Below are 24,093 nucleotides of genomic sequence, written 5' to 3' on the forward strand. Positions count from 1 at the left end.
TAAAACAATCAACTTTGTATACCCTTAATGTTTTTTTTTTCAATTAACGTTACACCTGACTGGCCTTGACTCTGGCCGTAATTTCAGCATTCACGCTCGATAGCATGTAACTATCACTAGGATATCACTAGTTACGTTCACTCTAAAAAATGCTGGGTTGTTTCAACCCAGCTTTGGGTCAAATATGGACTAACCCAGCTGTTGGGTTAAATTTTGTAATTAAATTTTTAACCCAAAAGTTGGGTTAGTCCATATTTGACCCAAAGTTGGGTTGAAACAACCCAGCATTTTTTAGAGTGTTAACATTAGCATTCTTCATTCAAACTCTAACGTCTGGTAGTGGGTGAGTAATGCTATCACAGGTTGCTGGCTAACTGGCTATTAAATGCAAACTACTATTTCTAAATGCATAATTATGCTAGACTTTTTTCCGCTGAATTTCTGACACTTGAAATGCAGTAGTAAATCCCCAGGTTCAAGCTTCAAACTTCATGGATGCAGAGCGCGCTTTTCGACACCACCTCCCGCTTTTTTCGCGTCAGTCTGCATGACTTGTGTGAATCGTGCAGGTCTGAGAGGTTCTAATTATAATTTCACAAAGTCATCTGAAGTAATTCCATAGCTTAATCTGAGGGACAGAATTATATTTACATCATTAAATTACAGTTTACGGAAACTCGTATTCCCTCCTCTGTGGCTGTCAATCATTCTCCATTTTATATTCAAACCACGCGCGCGCCTCGTCCGTTACAGCAGGATCGAGCAGGATACACGGTAAAACTCTCTCCAATATGATATATTCACATTATGATGCCTGATCTGTAGATAAAGGGCTGTGGATTTGCATAAAATGATTATTTTGTTGGAGTTTTTTGCTTTTTTTAAACGACTCGCTACCGTGTGTCTGTTAGATCACACATTACAAGAACTATGAATTGGCATCAAACCAACAATAAATGGAATTTAAAACCGTGAAGAAACAAATGATCGATAAACTGTTGGACAGATACACGAGGATTTGTGCGCTCGACATTTCTTCGCTTTGTGCCATGTAGTGATGTGTCGTTCTTGAACGATTCGTTCATTTTGAACGAATCTTTAATGTGACTCGGGAAGAACGAGTCATCTCGGGGAGTGATTCGTTCAGTCGCGCATGCGCATTATTCTATAGGTTCTGTTCTAGTAGTAGTGATTCACCTGTCAGTCAATGCAGTCTTGAGCCAGAAAGAGAATTGATTAGTTCATAGTTCGGGTCTTTCGGGTTTTTGACTCGTTCCTTAATCACGTGACAGCCCCATACGCTTACCCAATGCAGTCTGAGCTGGAAAGAGAATTGATTAGTTCATAGTTCGGGTCTTTCGGGTTTTTGACTCGTTCCTTAATCACGTGACAGCCCCATACACTAAAACCAATGCAGTATGAGCCGGAAAGAGAATTGATTAGTTCATCTCATGAGTCTTCGGGTCGAGTCATTCCTTAATCACGTGACAGACCCATACGGTAAAACCATAGACAGTAAAAGAATGCTATATTTAGCCGGAAAGAGAATTGATTAGTTCATCTTTCGGTTCTTCGGGTTGTTCGTTCTTTTGTCCCGTGATGTGACAACATTGGTTATTATTAAATCAGATTGTCTGTATAAACCATACTTTTGTAACATATGACACTTTATAAACATTAAAAAACACTGTGTACATACTTTTGAATTGTTTATTGTTTATTTTTGTGCCAGAAAAGCTTTGTAACAAAAAGGACCACTATTCCAAAATAAATCAAAATAATAAAAAAGTAAATAATTAAAAATAAAATTAAAATTAAAAGATAATAAAGCCACAAGGTCTAATAACCTTAACAAATGAACTTTAAAAGTACAATATAAAAAAAGAAAAAAATAAGAAAAACTAAATATTGCACAACAAGCTTTGCTTTTTTTTATATAATAATTTAAAATGAATACGTTTTAAAATAAATAACACTTTTGTGCCAAAATAAAAACTTTATATCAAAGAGGATAACTATTCCCCAAATAATTAAAATAAAATAACTATTTAAATAAAAATAAATGAAAATTAAGAGATACTAAAGCTATAGAGCCTTATAACAATAACAAATTACCTTTAAAATCACAACAACAACAAAAATATTGCACAACAAGCTAGTCTTTTTCTAAATAAATAAAAATAAATAAGCTTTAAAATAAATAACACACTGTGGCTATATTTTTAGGACTTGCTTTAAGGCATGTTTGCATTAAAAAAAACAAGGTCCCTGACCTTGGATGGGCTGAGTCTGTTTTTTCTATCTGAGATAATCTGCCCAGTTTTAGAAAAAAATCTTTCAGATGGCACAGATGTGGCCACAATGCAAAGTCTTGTCTTTGTGACTTCAGAAAGGCTTTTGTATACTGGTGAACATCTCCTCCACCAGGCCAGAGGGTCTGATGTGCGGGGTAAGAGTGGCTCTGCAAGGTAGGCCTGCACCTTTATAGCATCTGAGGTCTTAGAATAGGTAGCAGAAGGCCTCAAGCTTGCTACCCTTCTCATCAAAGTCTTCCCAAAACATGGCCCCTGCACTGGCAGTAGCACCAGGATCTGAAGTATCCTCCTCACTCTGAGCTGGGTTAAAACTACCTAACTGTTGAGTCCCTTATGAGTTGTTGTTCTTGTTGTAGGCGATAATTTACTAAGGTTGTGCTGGTGATGCTGTTTTGTGTTCACCATCATAAAAACTTCTAAACTTATTTCTGTTTCCTTTTTAGATCAATGCAGAGTTCATACGAATCACCAGTGTTGGGGAGTAACTAGTTACATGTAACGGCGTTACGTAATTTAATTACAAAATTATTGTAACTGTAATTAGTTACAGTTACTAAGAAAAAATGAGTAATTAAATTACAGTTACTTATGAAATTTTTAACGATTACAAAGGGGATTACATTTGAATATTTACACACATCCACATACAGATTTAACTGATTTCTTTCCCAAATTGCACTGACTATTCTGAGACATACCGCCCTAATAATTTCCGGGATGCGGAATACAGTCTGGTTCGTAGAATCCAGTCATAAAAACGGAATGCCTAACGCGGACGGAATATGCCACATTTTGGATGACTAAATCAAAAGTAGGTCAGTACACTTGAATCAAAACATGACATGGACTAGTGTCTGTGAATATTAAGCCCCACAAATGCAATATATGACTTGCACATTCTGCGTGTTGGAAATCAGGCGCGGACTGGACACCGGGAGAACCGGGACAATTCCCGGTGGCCTGGCAGCCGATTTGGCCCGCTATTTAATATCATTATTGTATAATTGCCTGCCGAATGTACTAAAGCGATCATTTGCGAATCCGCCATTTGATAATTAAATCTCTAATAAGTCATGAAGTGTTAGTCATGACTCGCGCGCTCTCTGCGCCTCCGCCAAACTAGAGTTGTGACGTTCGCGAGCGAACCGATTCTTTTGAACGGCTCATAAACATGAACGATGGGAGCCGAGTCGCGGCTGGAGGGGAGCCGTTCTTTCTGTCGTTCTTTTTTCCTATGCGTATTTCACACAGATGCACACAAATGAGCTCCTCCGCGAGACAGAACAGTTATAGGGGGAGGGGCGCACCCAGCGCAGGCCAACCCTTTATAGCGTGATGATATTAGTTATTAGTTGTGCATGTTCATTGCAGCCCACTTTGTTATTGTTCATTGACTTGAAGGGGCTGATGTCCTATTTGCAAAGTTTACAGTAGTAATAGTATGTAGTATGTAGACATTTCCATTTTATTTATTCTAATTTTATCTACTTTAAATACTGTCACTGTATAAGCAGAGGGATTTGTGCAACCCTATGGAATATAGTCCACACATGACAAACGAGGTAATAATCAATATTTCAGAATAATTCAAACTCAGATATTGGTGTGTGATATCTGAGTTTTAATTATTTGACTACAAATCTCACCTCATTTTTCCTCCCAGTAATTATTTCCAGGATAAACTGAGATGCCTCCAAGCTGGCTTCTTAAAACTGACTAAATATTTAAAAAGAACCAAAAGAGCCGTTCTTTTGAACGGCTCTTTGAAAGGAACGGATCGCGAGGATCCCCTCAAAGAGCCATAAATCCCATCACTACGCCAAACGGTTTGGATCAGACTCAGAGTAGAGAGAGAGAGAGAGAGAGAGAGAGAGAGAGAGAGAGAGAGAGAGAGAGAGAGAGAGAGAGAGAGAGAGAGAGAGAGAGAGAGAGAGAGAGAGAGAGAGAGAGAGAGAGAGAGAGAGAGAGAGAGAGAGAGAGAGAGAGAGAGACTGGAGCAGTGGACTGCTGGAGCAGAGAAGCAGAACTCCTGTTCAGGGTTTCAGGTCAGTTTCATCTGTAAAGATGCTTTTTTGTCTTTGTTCTTTTAATCAAGCAGCAGCACGTTGCTCATCAGTCATCACTCAAAATACTATATAAAGGACATCATTATTATCTGTTGTAATGTTACAGTAGTAATTTAGCTGAAAAAAAATCCGATTTTTTTTTATAGGTTTAGGGGGAGCTACGACAGACAACAACACAACCCTTACGAAAATTAACATTTTAATATTTAACTATAAATCCAGAGAAAATGGTTACTATTGTTTAACTGTGGTAACCAAAAATGTAAAATTATTTTACAAATGTATTTATTTAAAAATAAATACAAATCCATTTGCAAAAAAAAAACAAGGTTATTTTACTTTTATATAGGCTAATAAAAGCATGTTTAACTTTTGTAAGGGAAAAACATGACTCGTGTACAGTATTAGGATTTTTCTATAAAGATATTGTAGTATTGTAGAGTATTGTATTGTAAAGTATAGTTTTGTTCAATCTTGAGTATTAAAGTCATGAGAGAGATGGATAACAGGGCAAAATAAAGAGACTGAAGAGAAAAATGGAAGTGAAGGTGCAGTTCAGGAGAGAACTTTTAATTATTTTGCATGTCCCCAAACTAAAGATTTAAACCTTTTTTTATGTCAGGTACAAACAAAAAATAGTTTTGTCCATGAACTGGTTTGTCTGAGTTTGAATTTTCCAGTCTGAATTTTTTTCCCAGTCCGCCCCTCCTGCAAAGACATGGTTTCATTTACTACACATGCCTACTGAAGCTCGCAGTGTTTTCAACCTCTGCCGCCTCAATATTCCTCATAATTCCTAAAACTGCTCTGTGTCACTTCATGTGCATTTTACTTATTTTGAGAAAACTATCATCATATACAAAGAGACAGCAGTTTAAAAAAAACACCAATATTTCAGGAGTTTATTACACAGAATACGTCACATGCTTATTAGATAACTGTATTTAAGTTGATGTATATGCTTTTATTTATTATTCTTTAATTTTCACAAATTTATAAAAGTAATCAAAAAGTACTCAAAAGTAATTAGTTACATTACTTTAATAAAGTAATTGAAAAAGTTACACTACTATTACATTTTAAACAAGGTAACTTGTAATCTGTAACCTATTACATTTCCAAAGTAACCTTCCCAACACTGCGAATCACTACAGTTCCCTTGGAGACAAAGTTCTTGGTGTAGTTGGACAAGCACTCCACCAAACTGTTGGAGGTCATCAGAAGCAAGGGAGGAGTTGTTAAAGAGAAGACCACCAGGACCTTGCAGGTTTTAGATGAGGTATCTATGAATAAGTTGTGTGTCAGTGGGATCCATGGCTGAATAGTTTTTTTTTTTTTGTTGTTGTTGTTGTTGTAAATGTTTAATTTTAATTCATAGTAACTGTTCTTACTTAGCCTGTGGACATCAGCATCAGAAGAGAATGCATCTTCAAATCTCTGATGATCTACCTTGGTGAACCTGTTGAGCACCTTTTCAAAGAATACTAGGTAGGGGCATCTCTCTCACTTGCTCACACAGTTAACACCTACAGACTAACATGGTCATAGTCTAGGTTTTTCTAGCCATATTTAACAAATAGGGGTGTGATGAGAAACTAAGCTCACAAGACAAGATTTTAACACTTTATAAGAAATCTTTGATGCTTATTTTTGAGCAGTAAACACTTAGACCACATCCAGATGTACCAAAACAATCTTTTTTTTTTTTTTTTTCCTGTCTTCCCTGGAAGTGTTAAAAAAAAGTGTGTCCAAACAAATCCATTTGCAAATGACTTAACACCTATATGCACATGCTACTTCATATTCCAGGCCTATATGTGGCATTCTTTCTGCTACAGAAATTAACCAAAAATGGAGAAGAGCACAGTCTTCAGTCACTTTCACTTCTGTTAATAACATGACTAGACTTTCACCACTGCTCATTTTATAAAGGCCGCCGCAAGAAAACAAGTATTTGTTTACATTTTTTAGTGTGCTGTTGGATTGCTTTTATTTTGCAATTCTGTCTGCCATAGGACATGATTGCAGTGCAGTATACTAGCGTGCTAACGTTAGCTCTGCTAGCTAACATCGGCAGTCAAAATAACATTAACGATCCAATGTCTTTTTGAAAATCTAGTTAGCTATAGGTTTTTCTTGCGGTAGCGTTTCTACAATAAGCCGTGTAAAAAATTTACTATAATCCATTCAAGGAGTTGATAAGCAGACAGATTAGCTATCTAGTTAAATTGTATACTTCCACTTTATAAACTGCTAACGTTAACTCTAGTCCAGGGTAAGCATTGGGGTAAGAGGATGAGGGGTGTCGCGATGACATGAGAGATACACACAAATGTGGCTTCGCCGTCCAAACCAAAACAAAAGGGGCCGTTTTAGAATTTTTTTCACCCTGGCAGTGTCATGCACAGGGGCAGGGGCAAATTGGCATTACAAGGGCACAATGGTCTTTGGGGGGGATTTGGTTTGTTCGGGTGGGCGATATGGCAAAAATTTCAAATTTCCTTTTTTAGAAATACCATGATTTTATCATGAAAACTGTTGGTTTTTCTATTTTGCAAGTTGTTTGAGCATTACAGCCAAACTAATATCACTATAATAAAGACAAAGCTTGTTACATTAAGGTAACAAAATATGAAAAAGTATGGATATTTAGGCCACTAGGTATTTACCCAATCAAATGTTGTTTTAAACCTGAATGAGTTTTCTTCTTCCGCTAAACATAAACTCTATTTTGGAAGAAGGTGAAAACCAAACAGTTGCTGGTTCACAGTAGGCGTTTCTCAATGTCAAGGATACTTCCTTGGCAGGACTGGTCCTTCCAAGTCACTTTCTTCAGAGGCTAGGCGAGACTCCTCTTTAGCATTCAGAGAACACGTAAATGGAACAGGCTAGCAAGTGCACGTAATTGCATCATTACGTCAGTGAAAAGGTCCGTTTGAATAATGCTGTGAATGGTATCGTTAAATTACTTTGGACAACTTAACTAGTTATTTCTAAAAGAAATACCGGTGACGCAACCAAGCTAACACTTGTTAAATGATAGGTCCAGTTCAGTCAGCCATTTGTATTTGTATAATTTACAATATCAATAGGATAGTAATTTGTACTGGCATTTAAATGTTAAACTTTACTTATATTTACTACAGTTATAACAAATGTTTGGTGATGTAAATAAAAACCGTTAACGCTTCGACTCTGCTAACGTTCGACATTTTTGAATTTTTTTAACAAGATAGCAAAGCTGCACGCATAGGATTGTGGGTGATTTGAGAGGGCGAAGGCTACACATATGCATCCTTGCCTGTGTATGGGATATTTTTCGAACGAAGGACTCGAAGGTTGAAATTAGGAGGATCCTCGACATTGGAACAGTCATTCGACCTATGTTGATGACGTAGCATCCTCGAAATTCTGGCTTCCGAGGATCCTTCCTTGACATTGAGAAACGCCTAGTGACTTCCAGAGTATTTACCCTCCTACTAACAAAGTCATTGTGGACCAGCAACTGTTGGGTTATCCAGATTCTTCAATCTTCAAGAAATAAATTAATATATTGTAAGTTTGGGACAACATGTGAGTGAATAAACAATGACAGAAATAAAATTTTAGGATGAACTATCCTTTCCTGCACACATCAAATATACAGACATGCATCTGTTTCTTTCATTTAAGACATAACCAACAACAATACAGTAGCAATACAGTATTTTTGACAGTTTTAACACACAACCTAATTTAGTTCAGTAATCAGGCATTTAGAAATGACACAAAATAAATTTTACTTAAAAAAAAAACAAGGATCAGTTTTTGTAAGGGTTGTAATGTCCAAGTGCTTTTGTTGAAGAAATTATAGATACTAGCATTTACATACAAAAATGTAAGATTAAGTGGATATTTTAATTAAATGTTTGGTCAATATTAAACAAGATTTGATCACCCTGTAAATGTTAAAACGACAATTATCAGGCCTTTTAGTGCCCTTTGCAGGTAAAGGAATTTAATGTTCATAAATGGTTAATTTTGTATTACATTATGTATTTTAAGTGTTATTCAATTATTATTAATTAACAAATCATTATTGCCTCGTTGTTTTTTATAATGCATTTTAAAAGGTTGTTGTTTTTTCGCCTAGGTCTGATTTTATTACCACAAAAATGTCTGAATAGGTCTACTTTGTTAATTATTATTTGAATTATTTTGAAGCATCAAAGCCATGGATAATTTGTAGTTAGCATTGCTTCAAGAACCATGTTTTTTTTTCCTTTTTTTTTTTTTGTAGTAAAATTATGGTTCATTTTCGGAAGGGGACGTGGAAACTCAGAGAATATTAAGGCAGATGCGGTGGTATTATCACCGACATTAAAACACGTTATTGACTTAATGTTATCAAAATCCCAAAAAGTTAACTGTATTATGAAAGTACCTAAAAGTGATGCACAGGCCTCATCTGCCCCCCAAAAATTTTCTTCATGCACTGTGTTTACAGGATTTACAGGTGTTTACAGTGTTCTCTGACATGTCCAGAAAAAAGTTAGAATATAACGAGAATAACTTCATCAGTGTTGGGCATGTTACTCAGAAATCGTAATAAATTACTACCGTATTTTCCGGACTATAAGTCGCACTTTTTTTCATAGTTTGGCTGGTCCTGCAACTTATAGTCAGGTGCGACTTATTTATGTTTTTTCCTCATCATGACGTAGTTTTGGACTGATGCGACTTATACTCAGGTGCGACTTATAGTCCGAAAACTACGGTAGTTACTTATTACTACTTAAAAAAATCTCATCACTTTTAATCTAGTCACACCCCTTGTAATGAACATTTGAGTATTTTGATTTGCTAATCAAATGTTTTGTTTTGAAAGTTTAGATTGTATAAGAGCTTGGCACATTATGATCTAACATGAAATCGGGAGATTTTCTGAAATTATAACATTTTCTTTCTTTTTTTGTACAGGATAATGAGGTTGAAGAACTGGAGCAGACAACCATGGCGATCTTTATCACTGGGAAAGAGGATCCTCTCCATCCACCTAAAGACATTAAAATTGTTGTCAAAGGAAAAGAAGTCCTGAACGAGTTGCCATCGGTTGCAACCGCTTTTGCCATGGTTTTTGGGCTCATATATACACTAAACCTAAAATATCCAAAAAGGCTACAGTTCACCTTTGAATTTGTGCAAAAGGTCCTGATGGAGCTTGATGGAAAAAAGATGACCCCGAAAGTCACTAGACTGACCACCCAGCTGTACAGGGATTAATTGTACAATTGCATAATTGTTCAATTTTATTGTGTTTTTACAGCCAAGACTTTAGATCCTTTTAATAAAAAGGTTGCACTAACAAGGCTGCATTTTCACTGCAGCATTTACAAATGTGGCTGCCCAAGTTCGATGGCTACCAGGTACAAAGGTCGATGTAGGCAAAGTGTTATGAACAACTGGAGAGACTGATTGTGACGCTAACAATGGAGGACAGGAGGCAGATGCAAGTAAAGGTAGTTTATTGACAGGAGTTGTGATGGATGAATGCTGGTGAGTGACGCAGGAACCACGATGGCAGCACAGACAGGTGGGTAGGTGATTTGAGTGCGTTGGTAGCGATGACGGTGGTGGTAGATCGGTGATCCGTGGTGATAATCCGTGAGTGACTGTGATAATCCAAAGGAGACCGAAACAGGAAACAGGGCAAGGACAGGAACACAGGAGCACGAACAGACATCAACACATGGACCTCAAACAATGATCTGACAAACAGGAGACGAAAGACAGGGCGTTAAATAGGCGGTTGGAATGAGATGCACCTGCCGCTGATCAGGCGATCAGTGGCAACACCCACATGAACCAATCAACATGACATAACATGACTACAGCTAGAGACGGTGCATTCACGAACCGTGACAGTACCCCTCCTCCTAAGGACGCCTCCTGGCGTCCCCAGAATCTCTTACCTGTCGATTGTAATCATCGATAAGGGAGTGATCCAGGATGTCCCTAGCAGGTACCCAACTTCTCTCCTCCGGACCGTAACCCTCCCAGTCCACCAAGTACTGAAATCCGCGTCCCCTCCTTCTAGAGTCCAGAATACGATTTACCAAATAGGTGGTCTCCCCATCTACGAGACGCGGCGGGGGAGGGACCGGGGTAGGCGGATTAATGGGAGAATGAAATACGGGCTTAATTTTGGACACATGAAAGGCGGGATGAATTCTCCTGTACGTAGGAGGGAGTTTAAGGCGGACTGCCACCGGACTAATGATTTTGGTGACAATAAACGGGCCAATAAATTTGGGAGCCAATTTATTAGATACGGACCGGAGAGGAATATTCTTGGTTGAAAGCCACACCTTTTGACCCACGACGTATACGGGAGGCCTAGACCGGTGGCGATCGGCCTTGGCCTTGGTGCGCGCCCCCACTTGGAGTAGAGTCTCACGGGCTCTGGTCCAAGTGCGGTGGCACCTCTGGACGAAGGCGTGAGCGGAGGGGACCGCAACTTCGGATTCCATACTGGGAAAAATAGGTGGCTGGTAACCTACACTACACTCAAAAGGAGATAGGCCCGTAGCTGATACTGGTAAGGTATTGTGGGCGTACTCCACCATAGACAATTGTTGGCTCCAGGAGGAAGGATTCTTGGAGACCAAACATCGCAACACCCTTTCCAAATCTTGGTTGGCTCTCTCGGTTTGACCATTGCTCTGGGGGTGAAACCCTGAGGACAGACTTACAGTCGCTCCCAGTAGTCTACAGAATTCTTGCCAAAATTTAGCCACAAATTGGGGTCCCCTGTCGGAAACCACGTCTATCGGGAGGCCATGTAAACGAAAGACGTGGTCTACGACGGTCAACGCTGTCTCCTTGGCTGAGGGTAATTTGGGCAAGGGAATAAAGTGGGCCGCCTTCGAGAACCGGTCCACCACGGTTAAAACTACCGTGTTGCCCTGGGGGGGCGGGAGGGCGGTAATAAAATCTAGAGCGATGTGGGACCAGGGTCTCGAAGGAACCGGCAGCGGTTGGAGTAACCCATCAGGGGGTCGATTGGAAGTCTTACCAGTGGCACAAACCGAGCAAGCCAAAACAAAACTGTGAATGTCGCGAGCCATAAGTGGCCACAAGAATCGTTGCTTGACTAAAAACCTAGTACGGTTAACCCCTGGATGGCAAGCTACATTCGAGCAATGTCCCCACTGGATAACGTTGGACCTTAATCCCTCCGGCACAAATAAACGGTTCGGTGGGCACCCGGGCGGAAGCGTTACCCCTTCTAAGGCCGTTCTGACCTTCGATTCGATCTCCCATGTGAGAGTGGAGACCACTAAGGTCTCAGGAAAAATACACTCGGGAGTGGACGGGCGTTCGGAATGGTCAAAAATACGCAACAAAGAATCGGGTTTGATATTTTTGGAACCCGGGCGGTACGAGATAGTAAAGTCAAAACGTCCGAAAAAAAGTGCCCACCGAGCCTGCCTGGAGTTCAACCTCTTGGCGGTGCTAATGTACTCTAAATTCTTGTGGTCAGTCCATACTATAAAAGGAACCCCCGATCCCTCTAACCAGTGTCGCCATTCCTCCAATGCCATCTTAACTGCCAACAATTCTCGGTTACCAATATCGTAATTTCGTTCTGCCGGAGATAAACGATATGAAAAATACGCGCAAGGGTGGACCATGTCGTCTAAGGGAGAACGTTGAGATAACACCGCTCCTACCCCCACCTCTGATGCGTCGACCTCCACCACGAACTGACGTGTAGGGTCAGGGGTAATCAGAATAGGGGCTGAAATGAAACGGCTCTTCGGTTTGGCAAACACAGCCTCAGCTGTGTCCGACCACCTGAACGCAGTCTTGGCAGAGGTCAAGGCGGTCAGAGGTGCGGCTAGTTGGCTGAAGTTGCGAATAAAACGCCGGTAGAAGTTAGCGAACCCCAGAAACCTCTGTAGGGCCTTACGGGAATCTGGGCTTGGCCATTCTACCACAGCCTTAACCTTCTCGGGATCCATGCGTATTCCCTCAGTCGACACGATATACCCCAAAAATGGAATTGACTGTGCATGAAATTCACATTTCTCCGCCTTGACAAAAAGCCCATTCTCTAGCAACCTCTGAAGCACTCGTTGGACGTGCTGCACATGTTCCTGGAGAGAAGAAGAAAAAATCAATATGTCGTCCAGGTAGACATAAATGAACTGATCGATCATATCTCGCAGCACGTCGTTGACGAGTGCCTGGAAGACCGCTGGGGAGTTGGAGAGCCCAAAGGGCATAACCAAGTATTCAAAGTGCCCTCTGGGGGTGTTAAAAGCGGTCTTCCATTCATCCCCCTCCCTGATCCGAACCAAATGATACGCATTGCGTAAGTCCAGTTTTGTGAAAATTGACGCTCCCTGCAACCTCTCGAAGGCCGAAGACATCAACGGCAAAGGATAAATATTCTTTACCGTGATGTTGTTCAGTCCCCGGTAATCAATACAAGGTCGCAGAGATCCGTCCTTCTTTCCCACAAAAAAGAACCCCGCCCCCGCAGGAGAAGAGGAAGGGCGGATGAATTTAGAAGCTAGAGAATCAGAAATATATTTCTCCATAGCCTCCCTCTCTGGAACAGAAAGTGAATAGAGTTTGCCCTTAGGCTGAGACTTACCTGATAGTAAATCTATGGCACAGTCGTAAGGACGATGCGGAGGAAGAGAAGCAGCCCGAGACTTACTGAACACTTCCTTCAGATGGAGGTACTCAGCGGGCACGTTAGACAAATCCACCGCCTCCTCCTGCAACACAGACACAGACACAGACGGACAGGCAGACACTAGACAAGACTCATGACACCTTTTACACCAAGACAAAACGGAGTTAGAGAGCCAGTCAATGCTAGGGTTGTGGAGGAGGAGCCAAGGGTGTCCGAGCACAATGGGTGCCAGGGGAGAGTCAAGGATGTGAAAAGAGATGGTCTCGGAGTGATTGCCAGAGGTGATGAGTGTAATGTCTTCAGTGATGTATGATATGGTGGGTAGTTGCTGACCAGTGAGGGCGTGAACCGTGATGTGGTGCGGAAGAGGTCTGATGGGAATGTGGAGCTTGTGGGCTAATGTGCTGTCCATGAAGTTACCTTCTCCCCCGGAATCCAGTAGTGCCTGACAGTGATGTGTCTGTGCTGACCACCGCAGCCATACCGGGAGGAGCGTAGAAGATGATGGTGATGATGATGATGATGATGAGGTCTTCTCGGCGGAGATCCCACCCGATAGTAGCCTCATACGTACTACCGGGCCTGGCCTTTTACCGGACAGGCGTGGGCTTGATGTCCGGCTCCCCCGCAGTAAAGGCAAAGGCCGAGGGACCTCCGCCTCTCCTTCTCCTCCCGGGAAAGCCGAGCTCGCCCTACCTGCATGGGCTCGTGATCATAGACGGGGCTGGCCACGTCCCCGCCGCTGAACCGCACGTCTGCCGGTCCCCTGGATGGGGTGTTGAGTAGCCCCCTCCTCTCCATCCGTGCCAGACGTGCATCGACCCGAAGGGCCAGCTCAATAAGTCCATTGAACGACGGGGGAAGGTCCAGGGCGTAGATCTCCCTCTGGACGCGGTCAGCCAGCCCATGCAGGAACATGTCCCACTGCGCCTCCTCGTTCCAATGGCACTCCGCCGCCAGGGTCCGGATCTCGATGGAATAGTCCGAGACGGATCTCTCGTGCTGGCGTAACTCCGCCAGCCTCCTGGCCGCCTCCCGTCCTGCGGCGGCCCGATCAAAGACCCGTCTCATCTTGGCAGAGAGCGCCTGGAACGAGGCGCAGCAGGGGTCCTGGTTCTCCCACACCGCTGTTCCCCACAATGCCGCCCTCCCAGAGAGCAGGGTCAGAACGAAGGCCACCTTGGCCCTCTCACTGGCGAAAGTTCTAGGCTGGAGGGCAAAATGCATATCACAACGGTTAAGGAAAGCTCTTCAATAGTCGGGCTCACCCGAGTACGCTTCCGGAATCGGGAGGCGTGGTTCCGGCTGGGAGGAGGCCTCCGATGGTGCTGGTGGAACAGGCGGTGTGAGTGGCGCAGTGGGAGCTCGTAATAGCTGGAACTGTTGGGTGAGCTCGGACACCTGCGTCACTAAAGCCTGAACCGCGCGACCAGTGTCGTTAAGAGTCCGCTCCTGGGAGTCCATCCTCCGAACACTGGCGCTGAGGAAAACTTCGAGGGAGGAAGGTTGATTACTCGCTGCCTCCATGTTGGTCAGATCGTTCTGTGACGCTAACAATGGAGGACAGGAGGCAGATGCAAGTAAAGGTAGTTTATTGACAGGAGTTGTGATGGATGAATGCTGGTGAGTGACGCAGGAACCACGATGGCAGCACAGACAGGTGGGTAGGTGATTTGAGTGCGTTGGTAGCGATGACGGTGGTGGTAGATCGGTGATCCGTGGTGATAATCCGTGAGTGACTGTGATAATCCAAAGGAGACCGAAACAGGAAACAGGGCAAGGACAGGAACACAGGAGCACGAACAGACATCAACACATGGACCTCAAACAACGATCTGACAAACAGGAGACGAAAGACAGGGCGTTAAATAGGCGGTTGGAATGAGATGCACCTGCTGCTGATCAGGCGATCAGTGGCAACACCCACATGAACCAATCAACATGACATAACATGACTACAGCTGGAGACGGTGCATTCACGAACCGTGACACTGATTGCAGTGTTCCAAGTATTTCTGCTGTCAAACTTCATACATTTGAAGCAAATGTTCAATGTTGTGAGTTTATTGAACAATAAATGTGTTCTAAAGGAAAAGTGTTCCGAGTAGTCATTGATCAAAATGTATTGAAATCATTTTTTTATTGATTTATTATAGATCTCAAATAATGCCAACTCAATAATGCCAATATTAGTTTGTTCCAAACTAAAATAATTAATTTAATTTAACCTATACATATTAGTTTAGTTGGTTTGTTCTAATTTAAAATAATTAGTTTGTTCCAACCTAAAATAATTAGATTGATCAACCTTTAAAAAGTGGTTTGCATGGATTTAAAATTTTCAAGTTAAACTAAATTAAATTATTTACATTGAGTCAATGTCAAATGTTTCGTGTGATTGATTACTTCAATTTTTTTAAGTTGATCCAAGGTTTTTATTTTTTCAGTGTAGCTTGTCATACAAGATACTCTTACACGTGAACTTGTTCAAAAGTAGCTCAGCTCAGAGTAACTCAGTTGGGATGAGAAGAATAATGATTGGCCAGTTATGCAAATAGTTTTGGTAGCCTGAAGTGCCAAAAACCATGTTGCATGACGATGTGTGTTGCAAAACTCCACAGATCCAGCTCGTAGCACAGAGTCTACTATTTGTTCCAGCTCAAACAGCAGTGGAGCTGAAGAATTATTACTAGATGGACAGTCTAGCATTTGGTAGCATGAAGCGCCAAAAACCAATGCGCACTGCAATGTCAGTTGTGGAATCCATGATAAAAACGGGTCACATGTAGCTAGAGTTGGAAGCATAAATGCCAATCAATGTACATGCATTCATGCAGTGTAGGAATAGAGACAAAAAACCCCTGCTCACTCTGCAGCTCCAGTCACTATGGCATTAGGTTTTTCGTAAAAACAGCTTGCCATAAGAGTCTACTCAGATGTGAGCTCCCCCACTGATTTGTTCCAGCTCAAGCATCAGCGGAGCTAAAAGACAAATTAATAGCCGGGTCGACTTATGCTTGGTAGCACGAGGCGCCAAGACCATAATGCAAGACAAACATTGGCTGCAGAATTCTTAGAGTCTGCGCCTAGAAGCAGTACACGAAATAAGTGCTGGAAGTGTAGCACCAATTCAATGCACGTGCCTGCATCAGTGCAGCGCAGAAGTAGAGAGAGAGAGAGAGAGAGAGACAGGAAAACCCGTCTGCTCAACTTTACAACCTGAGCCATTATAACATTAATGTTACAACAGCTTGCCACTTAAAATTTCAGCTCAATACAGCAGCAGAGCTGAACAAATTTTATATTACTCCGGCTCGGTAGCATGAAGCGCCAAGACCATGGTGCACAATAAAATATCTGCTGCAAGAACTCCTCAGAGTCTGCGTCTAAAAACAGTACACGAACAAGAGTTGGAAGCGAAAGCGCCAAATCAAATGAACGTGTCTGCATCAGTGCTGCGCAGCCGATAAGGGAGAGGGAGCAAAACCCGCCAGCTCACGGTTATAGCTTGCTATAAACACGTGAGCTCTTCAACTTGTTTCAGCTCGACGCAGCAGCGGAGCTGAAGGAAGTAGTCAGGCAACAAGTTATTGGTAGGAGAAGCGCCAATATCACAGTGCACAACAACATCTGTGCAGGACTCCTCAGAGTCTGCGTCTAAAAACAGTACACGAACAAGAGTTGGAAGCGAAAGCGCCAAATCAAATGAACGGGTCTGCATTAGTACAGTGCAGCAGGTAACGTAAGGGAGAAAGGGGAATTTTAGCCACCGACTCACCGTTATAGCTTGCCATAAGAAATATTCTGAAGCACGTGAATTTTTTCACTTATTTGTTTCAGCTCAATGCAGCAGCGGAGCTGAAATAAATAGTAATTAGTCGGGCAAAATAATGTTTGGTAGCTTGAAGCGCCAAAATCATAATGCACAAACACCTGCTGCGGGACTCCTTAGAGTCTGCATTTAAAAACAGTACACGAACAAGTGTTGGAAGCGTAAGCGCCAAATCAAATGAACGTGTCTGCATTAGTTCAGCTAAGCAGATAACAGAGAGAAAGGGGAAAACCGCCTGCTCACTGTTATAGCTTGCTATAAGAAATACTCTGAAACACATGAGCTCTTCCACTTATTTGTTTCAGCTCAATGCAGCAGCGGAGCTGAAATAAATAGTAATTAGTCGGGCAAACTAATGCTTGGTAGCTCTAAGCGCCAAAACCGTAGTGCATGACTTAACGTCCTCAAATCAGTGCCTCTCATATATATATGTAGTTTTTATAAATTTGAGAAAACACTTTATCCAGGGAGGAAGCAGAGCAACGGTGGATATTATATAGTAAGCTCGCCCTTAACCCATAGCTTATATCTACAGTTTGTGTCGCCTGCGAGCTCAAGAGCCAGGGGCTGCTGTAGAGTATGCCTCATCCAATACGCAGCCGAGAGAATCGATTACGAGCTTCCGGAGCAGGAAACAGATATGACTAACCACCTGACTCACAAGGCGCTCTTCTGCTGAGCGCGTGGTCTGGGGAATAGAGCGTGAGCAAAGGGGGATTAATTCCGTTCTCTCACTCACTGAACACTCGGGCTCATCGCCATCACCCAAGCGTCGAGCTTGTGCGGCGCCTCGGCAACCGCAGAACTAGAACAGCGGGGGTTGAACGAATATCTCTCCTTCCTCAGAAAGAGAGCGAGTGCAACTTACTTATTTTCAAACATAGATATCACAGATACAACAATAGATAAAGGCCGCAAAGCGGTCTTCCTACCTGTTTCCTCGTGAGTCCGTGTAACGTGATCTATACATACCGGAAAACTCATTGTGTCCGCCTTAGAGGAGTTAACTGCTCTATATAAATAGATTGCTTAGAACACAAGAATCTCTTTCCGATGGGCAACAGATGATTCGCTTCCTGAAGGAATTAAAATATGATGAAATGGCACTCAGCACGCATATATAGCATACGTACGTATGGGCGGTGCTAAGCGCTATTGGCCAACAAAATTGGCGTGATGGTTAAAGGGCTTCAGACATTCGTCACACCACAGGTGTTCCCAAGGCGATGACGTCATTGCAGCATTGAAGTGAACGTATGAAAGGGAACAACCGGTAACCGTGCGTTAAGTAAACATTTGTAACCTATCCTTTGACTTATATTATCACAGCATGGCATAAATTAAATGTAATGCTTGTCAATCTGTTTCTGTCCCTACGTTTCTCATAATTTGCGGCTAAACATGTGAAGTTTTTTTATGGATTGCTATTGTCAGATCATGTAAATCCAGCTGTAGTTCACATTCAGACGACTTGTCCTCCTCAGTCCGCTCGCAGGATCCCAAGCAGCGGTGCGTTCTGGACAGCGCGACGCGCCAGCGCCGTATAACCCGCCAGCTCGAGGCGCTCGAGAAAGACAACTTCCAGGACGACCCTCACGCGAGCCTCCCGCAGCTCGTCAAGCGGCTGCCGCAGTTCGACGAGAGCAACGAATCCGGTAACGAATCGAGTCGGTGTTGTGCATCAGTGCTCATCCTTTTGCTCGCATTAAATCCTTCTTTACGAACTGTATCCGACGTTGACAGCTGTGTTTGTCTTTATTGTCCTCGCCTGATGGATTCTGATTTCAAGGCAAGCGGAGAAAGAAGACGAGGGGTGATCATTTTAAACAGAGGTTCCGTAAAAACTTCCAGGCTCTTCTGGAGGAGGAGGTAACGCATCTGTGCTGAGAAACATCCAGAGTGAAACTCGCACTCTTTTCTTGGGTGAATGTCATGACTCATGTAACGTAATTCCTCAATAGTAAAATTTACGCACACAATGTAAAATTATTAGTTCTAATTCTTGGCTTAAACAAAATATAGTTTCTTCTCTTTTTGGAGCCCTAGATATGTTTTGTATTTGTACCTCTCTCTCTCTCTTTCAGGACTTGAGTGTCAGTGAGGGACCAAACTATCTGACTGCATGTGCTGAGCCCTCGAAGTTTCCTCAGCGACATTTCTGTGCAGTGTGCGGCTTCCCATCAAACTACACTTGTGTGTCATGTGGAGCTCGCTACTGCTGTGTCCGATGTTTAGGAACACACCATGAGACCAGGTAACACTCGCTCACACGTGTGGGTGGAACGCAACACTATTCCTCAAAAGTGAAACCAGATAATAGCAACACAAACAATTGTGTTATCACACACTGACACCACAAGATAAGCTGACGTTAATCGAACAATTCACCCCAAAATTAAAATTGTCATCGTTTACCTCACGTCCAAACCTGTATTACTTTGTTTTTCTGTGGAGAAGAATATATTTTGAAGAATGCTTTCCAAGAAGGAGAAAGTTATATAGGTTTAGGGTAGGTAAATGAGGAAAGAATTTTCATTATCCATTTAAGAAATGAAACACCATTAAAATAGATTGAATACTAAAGTAAACTAATAGGACTAGGGAAGATGAAATGAGTGTAAATTGTGCTCTTTGTCTTTTCAGGTGTCTAAAGTGGACAGTATGATTTGCTCCTCAACTGAACTCCTATCAAAATTAAAATAAGCTTATGGGTCAAAATGCACACTTACGATTTATGTCCCTCAGAAGCATTACATTCATTTGCCTGCACAAACATGTTGAGATGTAAATCACTAGAAGCCTTCGACCTGACTGTTAAAATAATAACCTGTCATCTCTGCACTTCATTTGAAAATTCACATAATAGGATGAAACATAAAGCATTTGCAAAAAAAAAAAAGCTTTTGAAGTATTGTAATTAGAGTTAATTCTGTTCTTATTAAAATATAAGACAATGCAAGTGGAAAAACGTCTAAGGTTACGTGTGTAACCCTGGTTCCTCGAAGGAACGAGACGCTGCATCGAGAACGAATGGGGAACGCATCCAGCGAGACGTCTCTGAATAACGTGTATAATCAGTCCAATGGAAGGGCGAGACGTCATAGGCGGGTGACGTCAAAGACCAGGAAGCATAAAAGCATGAGCGGCAAAGCCGGTAATCAGCCTCAAAGGATGAAGCAAGCGCCGGCCAGAGATGCCGGAAGTGTGGCACTGCAACGCAGCATCTCGTTCCTTCGAGGAACCAGGGTTACATACGTAACCTTAGATGTTCCTCTTCAGGAACTCGAGCTGCGTCGAGAACGAATGGGGAACGAGAATGCCCACGCCCCCAGACTTTCAAATCTCTGCCTAGTGTGGAAGAGCACAGCTAAAGCAAAAGAAGGAGGAGGAGCCTGACAGAAATCGGGGACAACCAGTCCAATGGCCAAACTTCAGAAGGAGTGAGTCTTGACCCCCAGGAGAGGGGAGATCAGAGGACTCGAGGCTTAGGATAGCATCCTGATCACCATTTAGCATAAGCTTCTTCTGTCCGGAGGCCTCAGCGCACCATGGAGGAAACATGTAACCAGAGGGTTTCTGCCCACTGACTGGCCACCGAGAGGGGGGAGGTAGGCCACCATGGCCGCCACGTAGACCTTCAGGGTGGAGTGGGTCAACCCTGCAGAGAGCCTGCAGGAACTCCAGCACTGTACCATCCGGGCAGTTAACTGGGTCGAGCTGGCGGTCTCCTCACCAAGAACAGGATGTCTGCTCCCCTATTAAGATACCCAGGAATGTGAACTGCTCTGAGCGAGAGGAATTCGTCCTAGGCCCACACAAGGATCTGGTACGCTAGTTGTATAAACGGCGTGAGTGCAGACCTCCTTGGTGGTTGATGTAAGAGACCACCGCTGTGTTGTCGGTGCGCACCAACATGAAGGAGTGGATGCTGAGTTGCCATATCCTTCATACTGATATTAATTATATTATTACATGATTTCTTGTTTGACTATTAATCAAGTTATGGCAAGAGTGAAATGTGTAACCTTATGTGCGCTTATGAGATATTAAAGAATCCTGTTCTACCCTGTATTTCTTTTCCTCAAGATTAATGTCTACATATTATGTGTGTGTATCCAACCGTAATGATAAGACACTCGCCAGTGCTTAAAGCCTTGAATTTTAGATAAGTTCTCTGTGTATGTGTGTTAGTATCTGTCTGTACAGGGAGAAGCTCAGACAGTCCCAGGACAAACGATCAACTGCCAGTGTCCAGCGTATCAGATATATGTCTTTGGAGAGTTTATCTAGGTTTTGGAACCAATCAGAATTTTGTTGACTTATGTATTGACGCAATTAGTATCCTCTGTCAGGGTATAACTGTGGTTGATTTTGAGTTGTACGGGGGGCGGCCTACGAACTCCGTCGAGAGTATTGAAGCTGACTTCTGCTGATGAAATTGCAAACTATTTTCTTCAAGTAAAATTATTATTATTAATTGAACTCATCTCTGACTCCTGGTCTTCATTGTGACATATCTGGTCCTTGGGTTTTAACTGTAAATTCCCCTACAAACACATGGTGACCTCTTAGGTCTGGGAGAAAATAACGAAGTGCACGAAGCACGGCCAGCATCTCCAGGCAGTTGATGTGCCATATCAGATGGCAGCCACTCCACAGACCGCGGGCAGGGTGGCCACTCATGACCGCACCCCACCCGGTGAGGGACGCGTCCGTCACTAGCATCACGCGGCGACAAGGAGCTCCCAGCACCGGGCCCTGAGACAAGATCCAAGGCTTCCTCCACATATTCAAGGCACGTAGGCAGCGCCGCGTGACCTTTAGCATGCAAAGTGGGTTTCCCCTCAGGGAGAACCCCTTGGTCTTGAGCCACCACTGTAGGGGTCTCATGTACAGTAGGCCAATAGTATTCACGTTGGATGCAGCTGCCATCAGACCCAGCAATCTCCGTGACTGCTTGACAGTGAGTGACCGGCCTTATCTCACTCTCGCGACTGCAGTGAGGATCGACTTGATCCGAGCAGGTGACATACGTGCCTGCATCGTGGTCGAATCCCACACCATGCCCAGATAAGTGGTTCTCTTAACTGGAGAAAGCACACTTTTCTTGGTGTTAAGTTTTAACCCCAGCTCTTTCATGTGAGCGAGAACGACACCTCGGTGCCGAACCGTCGTCTGCTCAGATTGAGCTGATATCAACCAATCGTCAATGTGGTTGAGTCGTGAGAGTGCAAGGCCAGTGGAAAATCTGTATTGGTAGGCTTTTGCCCCCAAAAGCAAACCTCAGGAACTTCCGATGAAGAAGAATGGAGATAAGTGCATCTTTTGATAGATCGTGACACACCAGTCCTCGGACTTGGCCTGTGCAGGCGTGCTAAACTTCAGTCCCCCGACTGAGCGGTTCAAAAAACACAGATCTAGAAAAGGACTCAACACCTCATCCTTCCTCGGAACAGTGAAGTACCGGCTGTAGGACCCGGACTCTGCAACCCAAGGAGGGACCACCTCGATGGTCTCCGTCCTCAGAGAGAGTCTACTTCTGTTCCATTACCAGAGCCTGCTTGGGGCCCACCAGAACTGGATTCTGTGGCCTCTCACTACAGTGTGCAGGACCCACTGAGACACATTTGGCAGTAGTTTTCACACTGCCAAATAATCTACTAAGGGAATCAGCCTCTCAAGACTGATCTCTGGTGGCATTAGAGCAATTAGCTCGGTGTCCTGAAGCTGCGCACCGGCAGGAGACAGTCGAACTAGTTGCTCTGGAAACCTCCCAGGAGGTTGCAAGCCTTTTAGCACCGCTACGTTTCCGGGCAGTAACTGAGAGAAGCGCTTGCTGGAGACCACTGCGCCCTGGAACACCGGCAGGGTTGGCAGATCAATCTCCTGAGGGCAGAGGAGAGACGGGCACCATGTAATGCTCTCGTAGCTGAAGTCTCCTAAAAACGACGGTCCTCAGACCCACATCGTCTCCTAGGAAGACTAGACCAGAGCCTGCTCGGGGCAGGACCCCATGAAGTACACTTGGCAGGGGCTCCCACACCGCCATGTGACCTCCTAAGGGAACCAGTCTCACGAGACTGGCCTCTGGTGAGCCTAGAGCCACTAGCTCGGTGCCCTGAAGTGGCGGACTGGCAGGGTACGACCGTACTAGCTGCTCTAGAGACCTCCGTAGAGTTAGCGAGCCTCTCAGCACCGCTACGTTTCCAGGCGGTAACTGAGAGAAGCGCTCTCCTGAGGGCACTGAGGAGAGACGTGCACCGTGTAATGCGGTGTACACCACTCTTCCCCAGAAGGAGCTGGCCCTCAAAACGTCCTAGGCCTTAGGCGTCAGGACGTTATGATGAAGGCTATACAGCGAAAACAAAGGTCCGTAGAACTGCTTTCCACTAGAAGCCTTCGGCCTGGGAGCGCCACTCTGACTCTAGCGTCTGCGGAGTACAAAAGTGACACCCCCGTCATGAGGGGCTGGAACACGGTTGGGACTGCTCCGCCCAGCAGCCGCTGACCGCCTCAACCTCCTCAGAGAAAGAGCGGTACACACGTGTTCTCACACAAGAAAGTAAATCCCTAGAGCCCCTGTACATCTGACTTCACATAGTCTGATAAATATGTCATTTTATTCCTTAGAATTAAATGTAGTCAGCAACCAGAAGAGTCAACACGGTCTGGTGTAGAACTGCCAGTGTCCAGCGTATCAGATATATGTCTTTGGAGAGTTTATCTAGGTTTTGGAACCAATCAGAATTTTGTTGACTTATGTATTGACGCAATTAGTATCCTCTGTCAGGGTATAACTGTGGTTGATTTTGAGTTGTACGGGGGGCGGCCTACGAACTCCGTCGAGAGTATTGAAGCTGACTTCTGCTGATGAAATTGCAAACTATTTTCTTCAAGTAAAATTATTATTATTAATTGAACTCATCTCTGACTCCTGGTCTTCATTGTGACATATCTGGTCCTTGGGTTTTAACTGTAAATTCCCCTACAAACACATGGTGACCTCTTAGGTCTGGGAGAAAATAACGAAGTGCACGAAGCACGGCCAGCATCTCCAGGCAGTTGATGTGCCATATCAGATGGCGGCCACTCCACAGACCGTGGGCAGGGTGGCCACTCATGACCGCACCCCACCCGGTGAGGGACGCGTCCGTCACTAGCATCACGCGGCAACAAGGAGCTCCCAGCACCGGG

General features: G+C 43.6%; 2 protein-coding genes and 2 long non-coding RNA genes across 5 annotated transcripts in view; 3 read left to right on the forward strand and 1 right to left on the reverse strand.

Annotated features, from left to right (window-relative positions):
• LOC132139523 (uncharacterized) overlaps positions 1-21,385 on the forward strand; it is a 318,882-nt gene extending 297,497 nt beyond the window's left edge. The window contains exon 2 of the long non-coding RNA XR_009433638.1: positions 20,819-21,385. This is a non-coding gene — a long non-coding RNA (uncharacterized LOC132139523). The remainder of the gene's footprint in view (positions 1-20,818) is intronic.
• LOC132139520 (uncharacterized) overlaps positions 1-24,093 on the reverse strand; it is a 74,102-nt gene that overhangs the window by 44,664 nt on the left and 5,345 nt on the right. The gene's annotated exons all lie outside the window — the stretch shown is intronic.
• LOC132130456 (uncharacterized) lies at positions 5,523-9,814 on the forward strand. 2 transcript variants are annotated; one of them, XR_009428710.1, is made up of 3 exons: positions 5,523-5,660; positions 5,777-5,869; positions 9,341-9,814. It is a non-coding gene; the product is annotated as an uncharacterized LOC132130456 (long non-coding RNA). The 2 variants fall into 2 exon arrangements; XR_009428707.1 differs by having other exon boundaries at positions 5,571-5,660; positions 5,760-5,869.
• Positions 16,989-19,691, forward strand: LOC132131184 (zinc finger HIT domain-containing protein 1-like). Its single transcript, XM_059543181.1, has 5 exons — positions 16,989-17,037; positions 18,309-18,554; positions 18,689-18,768; positions 18,984-19,153; positions 19,543-19,691. The coding sequence occupies exons 1-5, from the start codon at positions 16,989-16,991 to the stop codon at positions 19,562-19,564; spliced, it is 567 nt and encodes a 188-aa protein (XP_059399164.1). The 3' UTR covers positions 19,565-19,691.

The sequence above is a fragment of the Carassius carassius genome, chromosome 4 (genome assembly GCF_963082965.1).
Source record: "Carassius carassius chromosome 4, fCarCar2.1, whole genome shotgun sequence".
Taxonomy (NCBI): domain Eukaryota; kingdom Metazoa; phylum Chordata; class Actinopteri; order Cypriniformes; family Cyprinidae; genus Carassius; species Carassius carassius.

Bases quoted from the DNA above. Each gene is read 5' to 3' on its own strand.
- LOC132131184 (XM_059543181.1), top strand. From the start codon at position 16,989: ATGCACAAACACCTGCTGCGGGACTCCTTAGAGTCTGCATTTAAAAAC. The intron at 17,038-18,308 runs GTACACGAACAA...AAACATGTGAAG, and splicing joins AGAGTCTGCATTTAAAAACA to TTTTTTTATGGATTGCTATT. The intron at 19,154-19,542 runs GTAACACTCGCT...TTGTCTTTTCAG, and splicing joins GGAACACACCATGAGACCAG to GTGTCTAAAGTGGACAGTAT.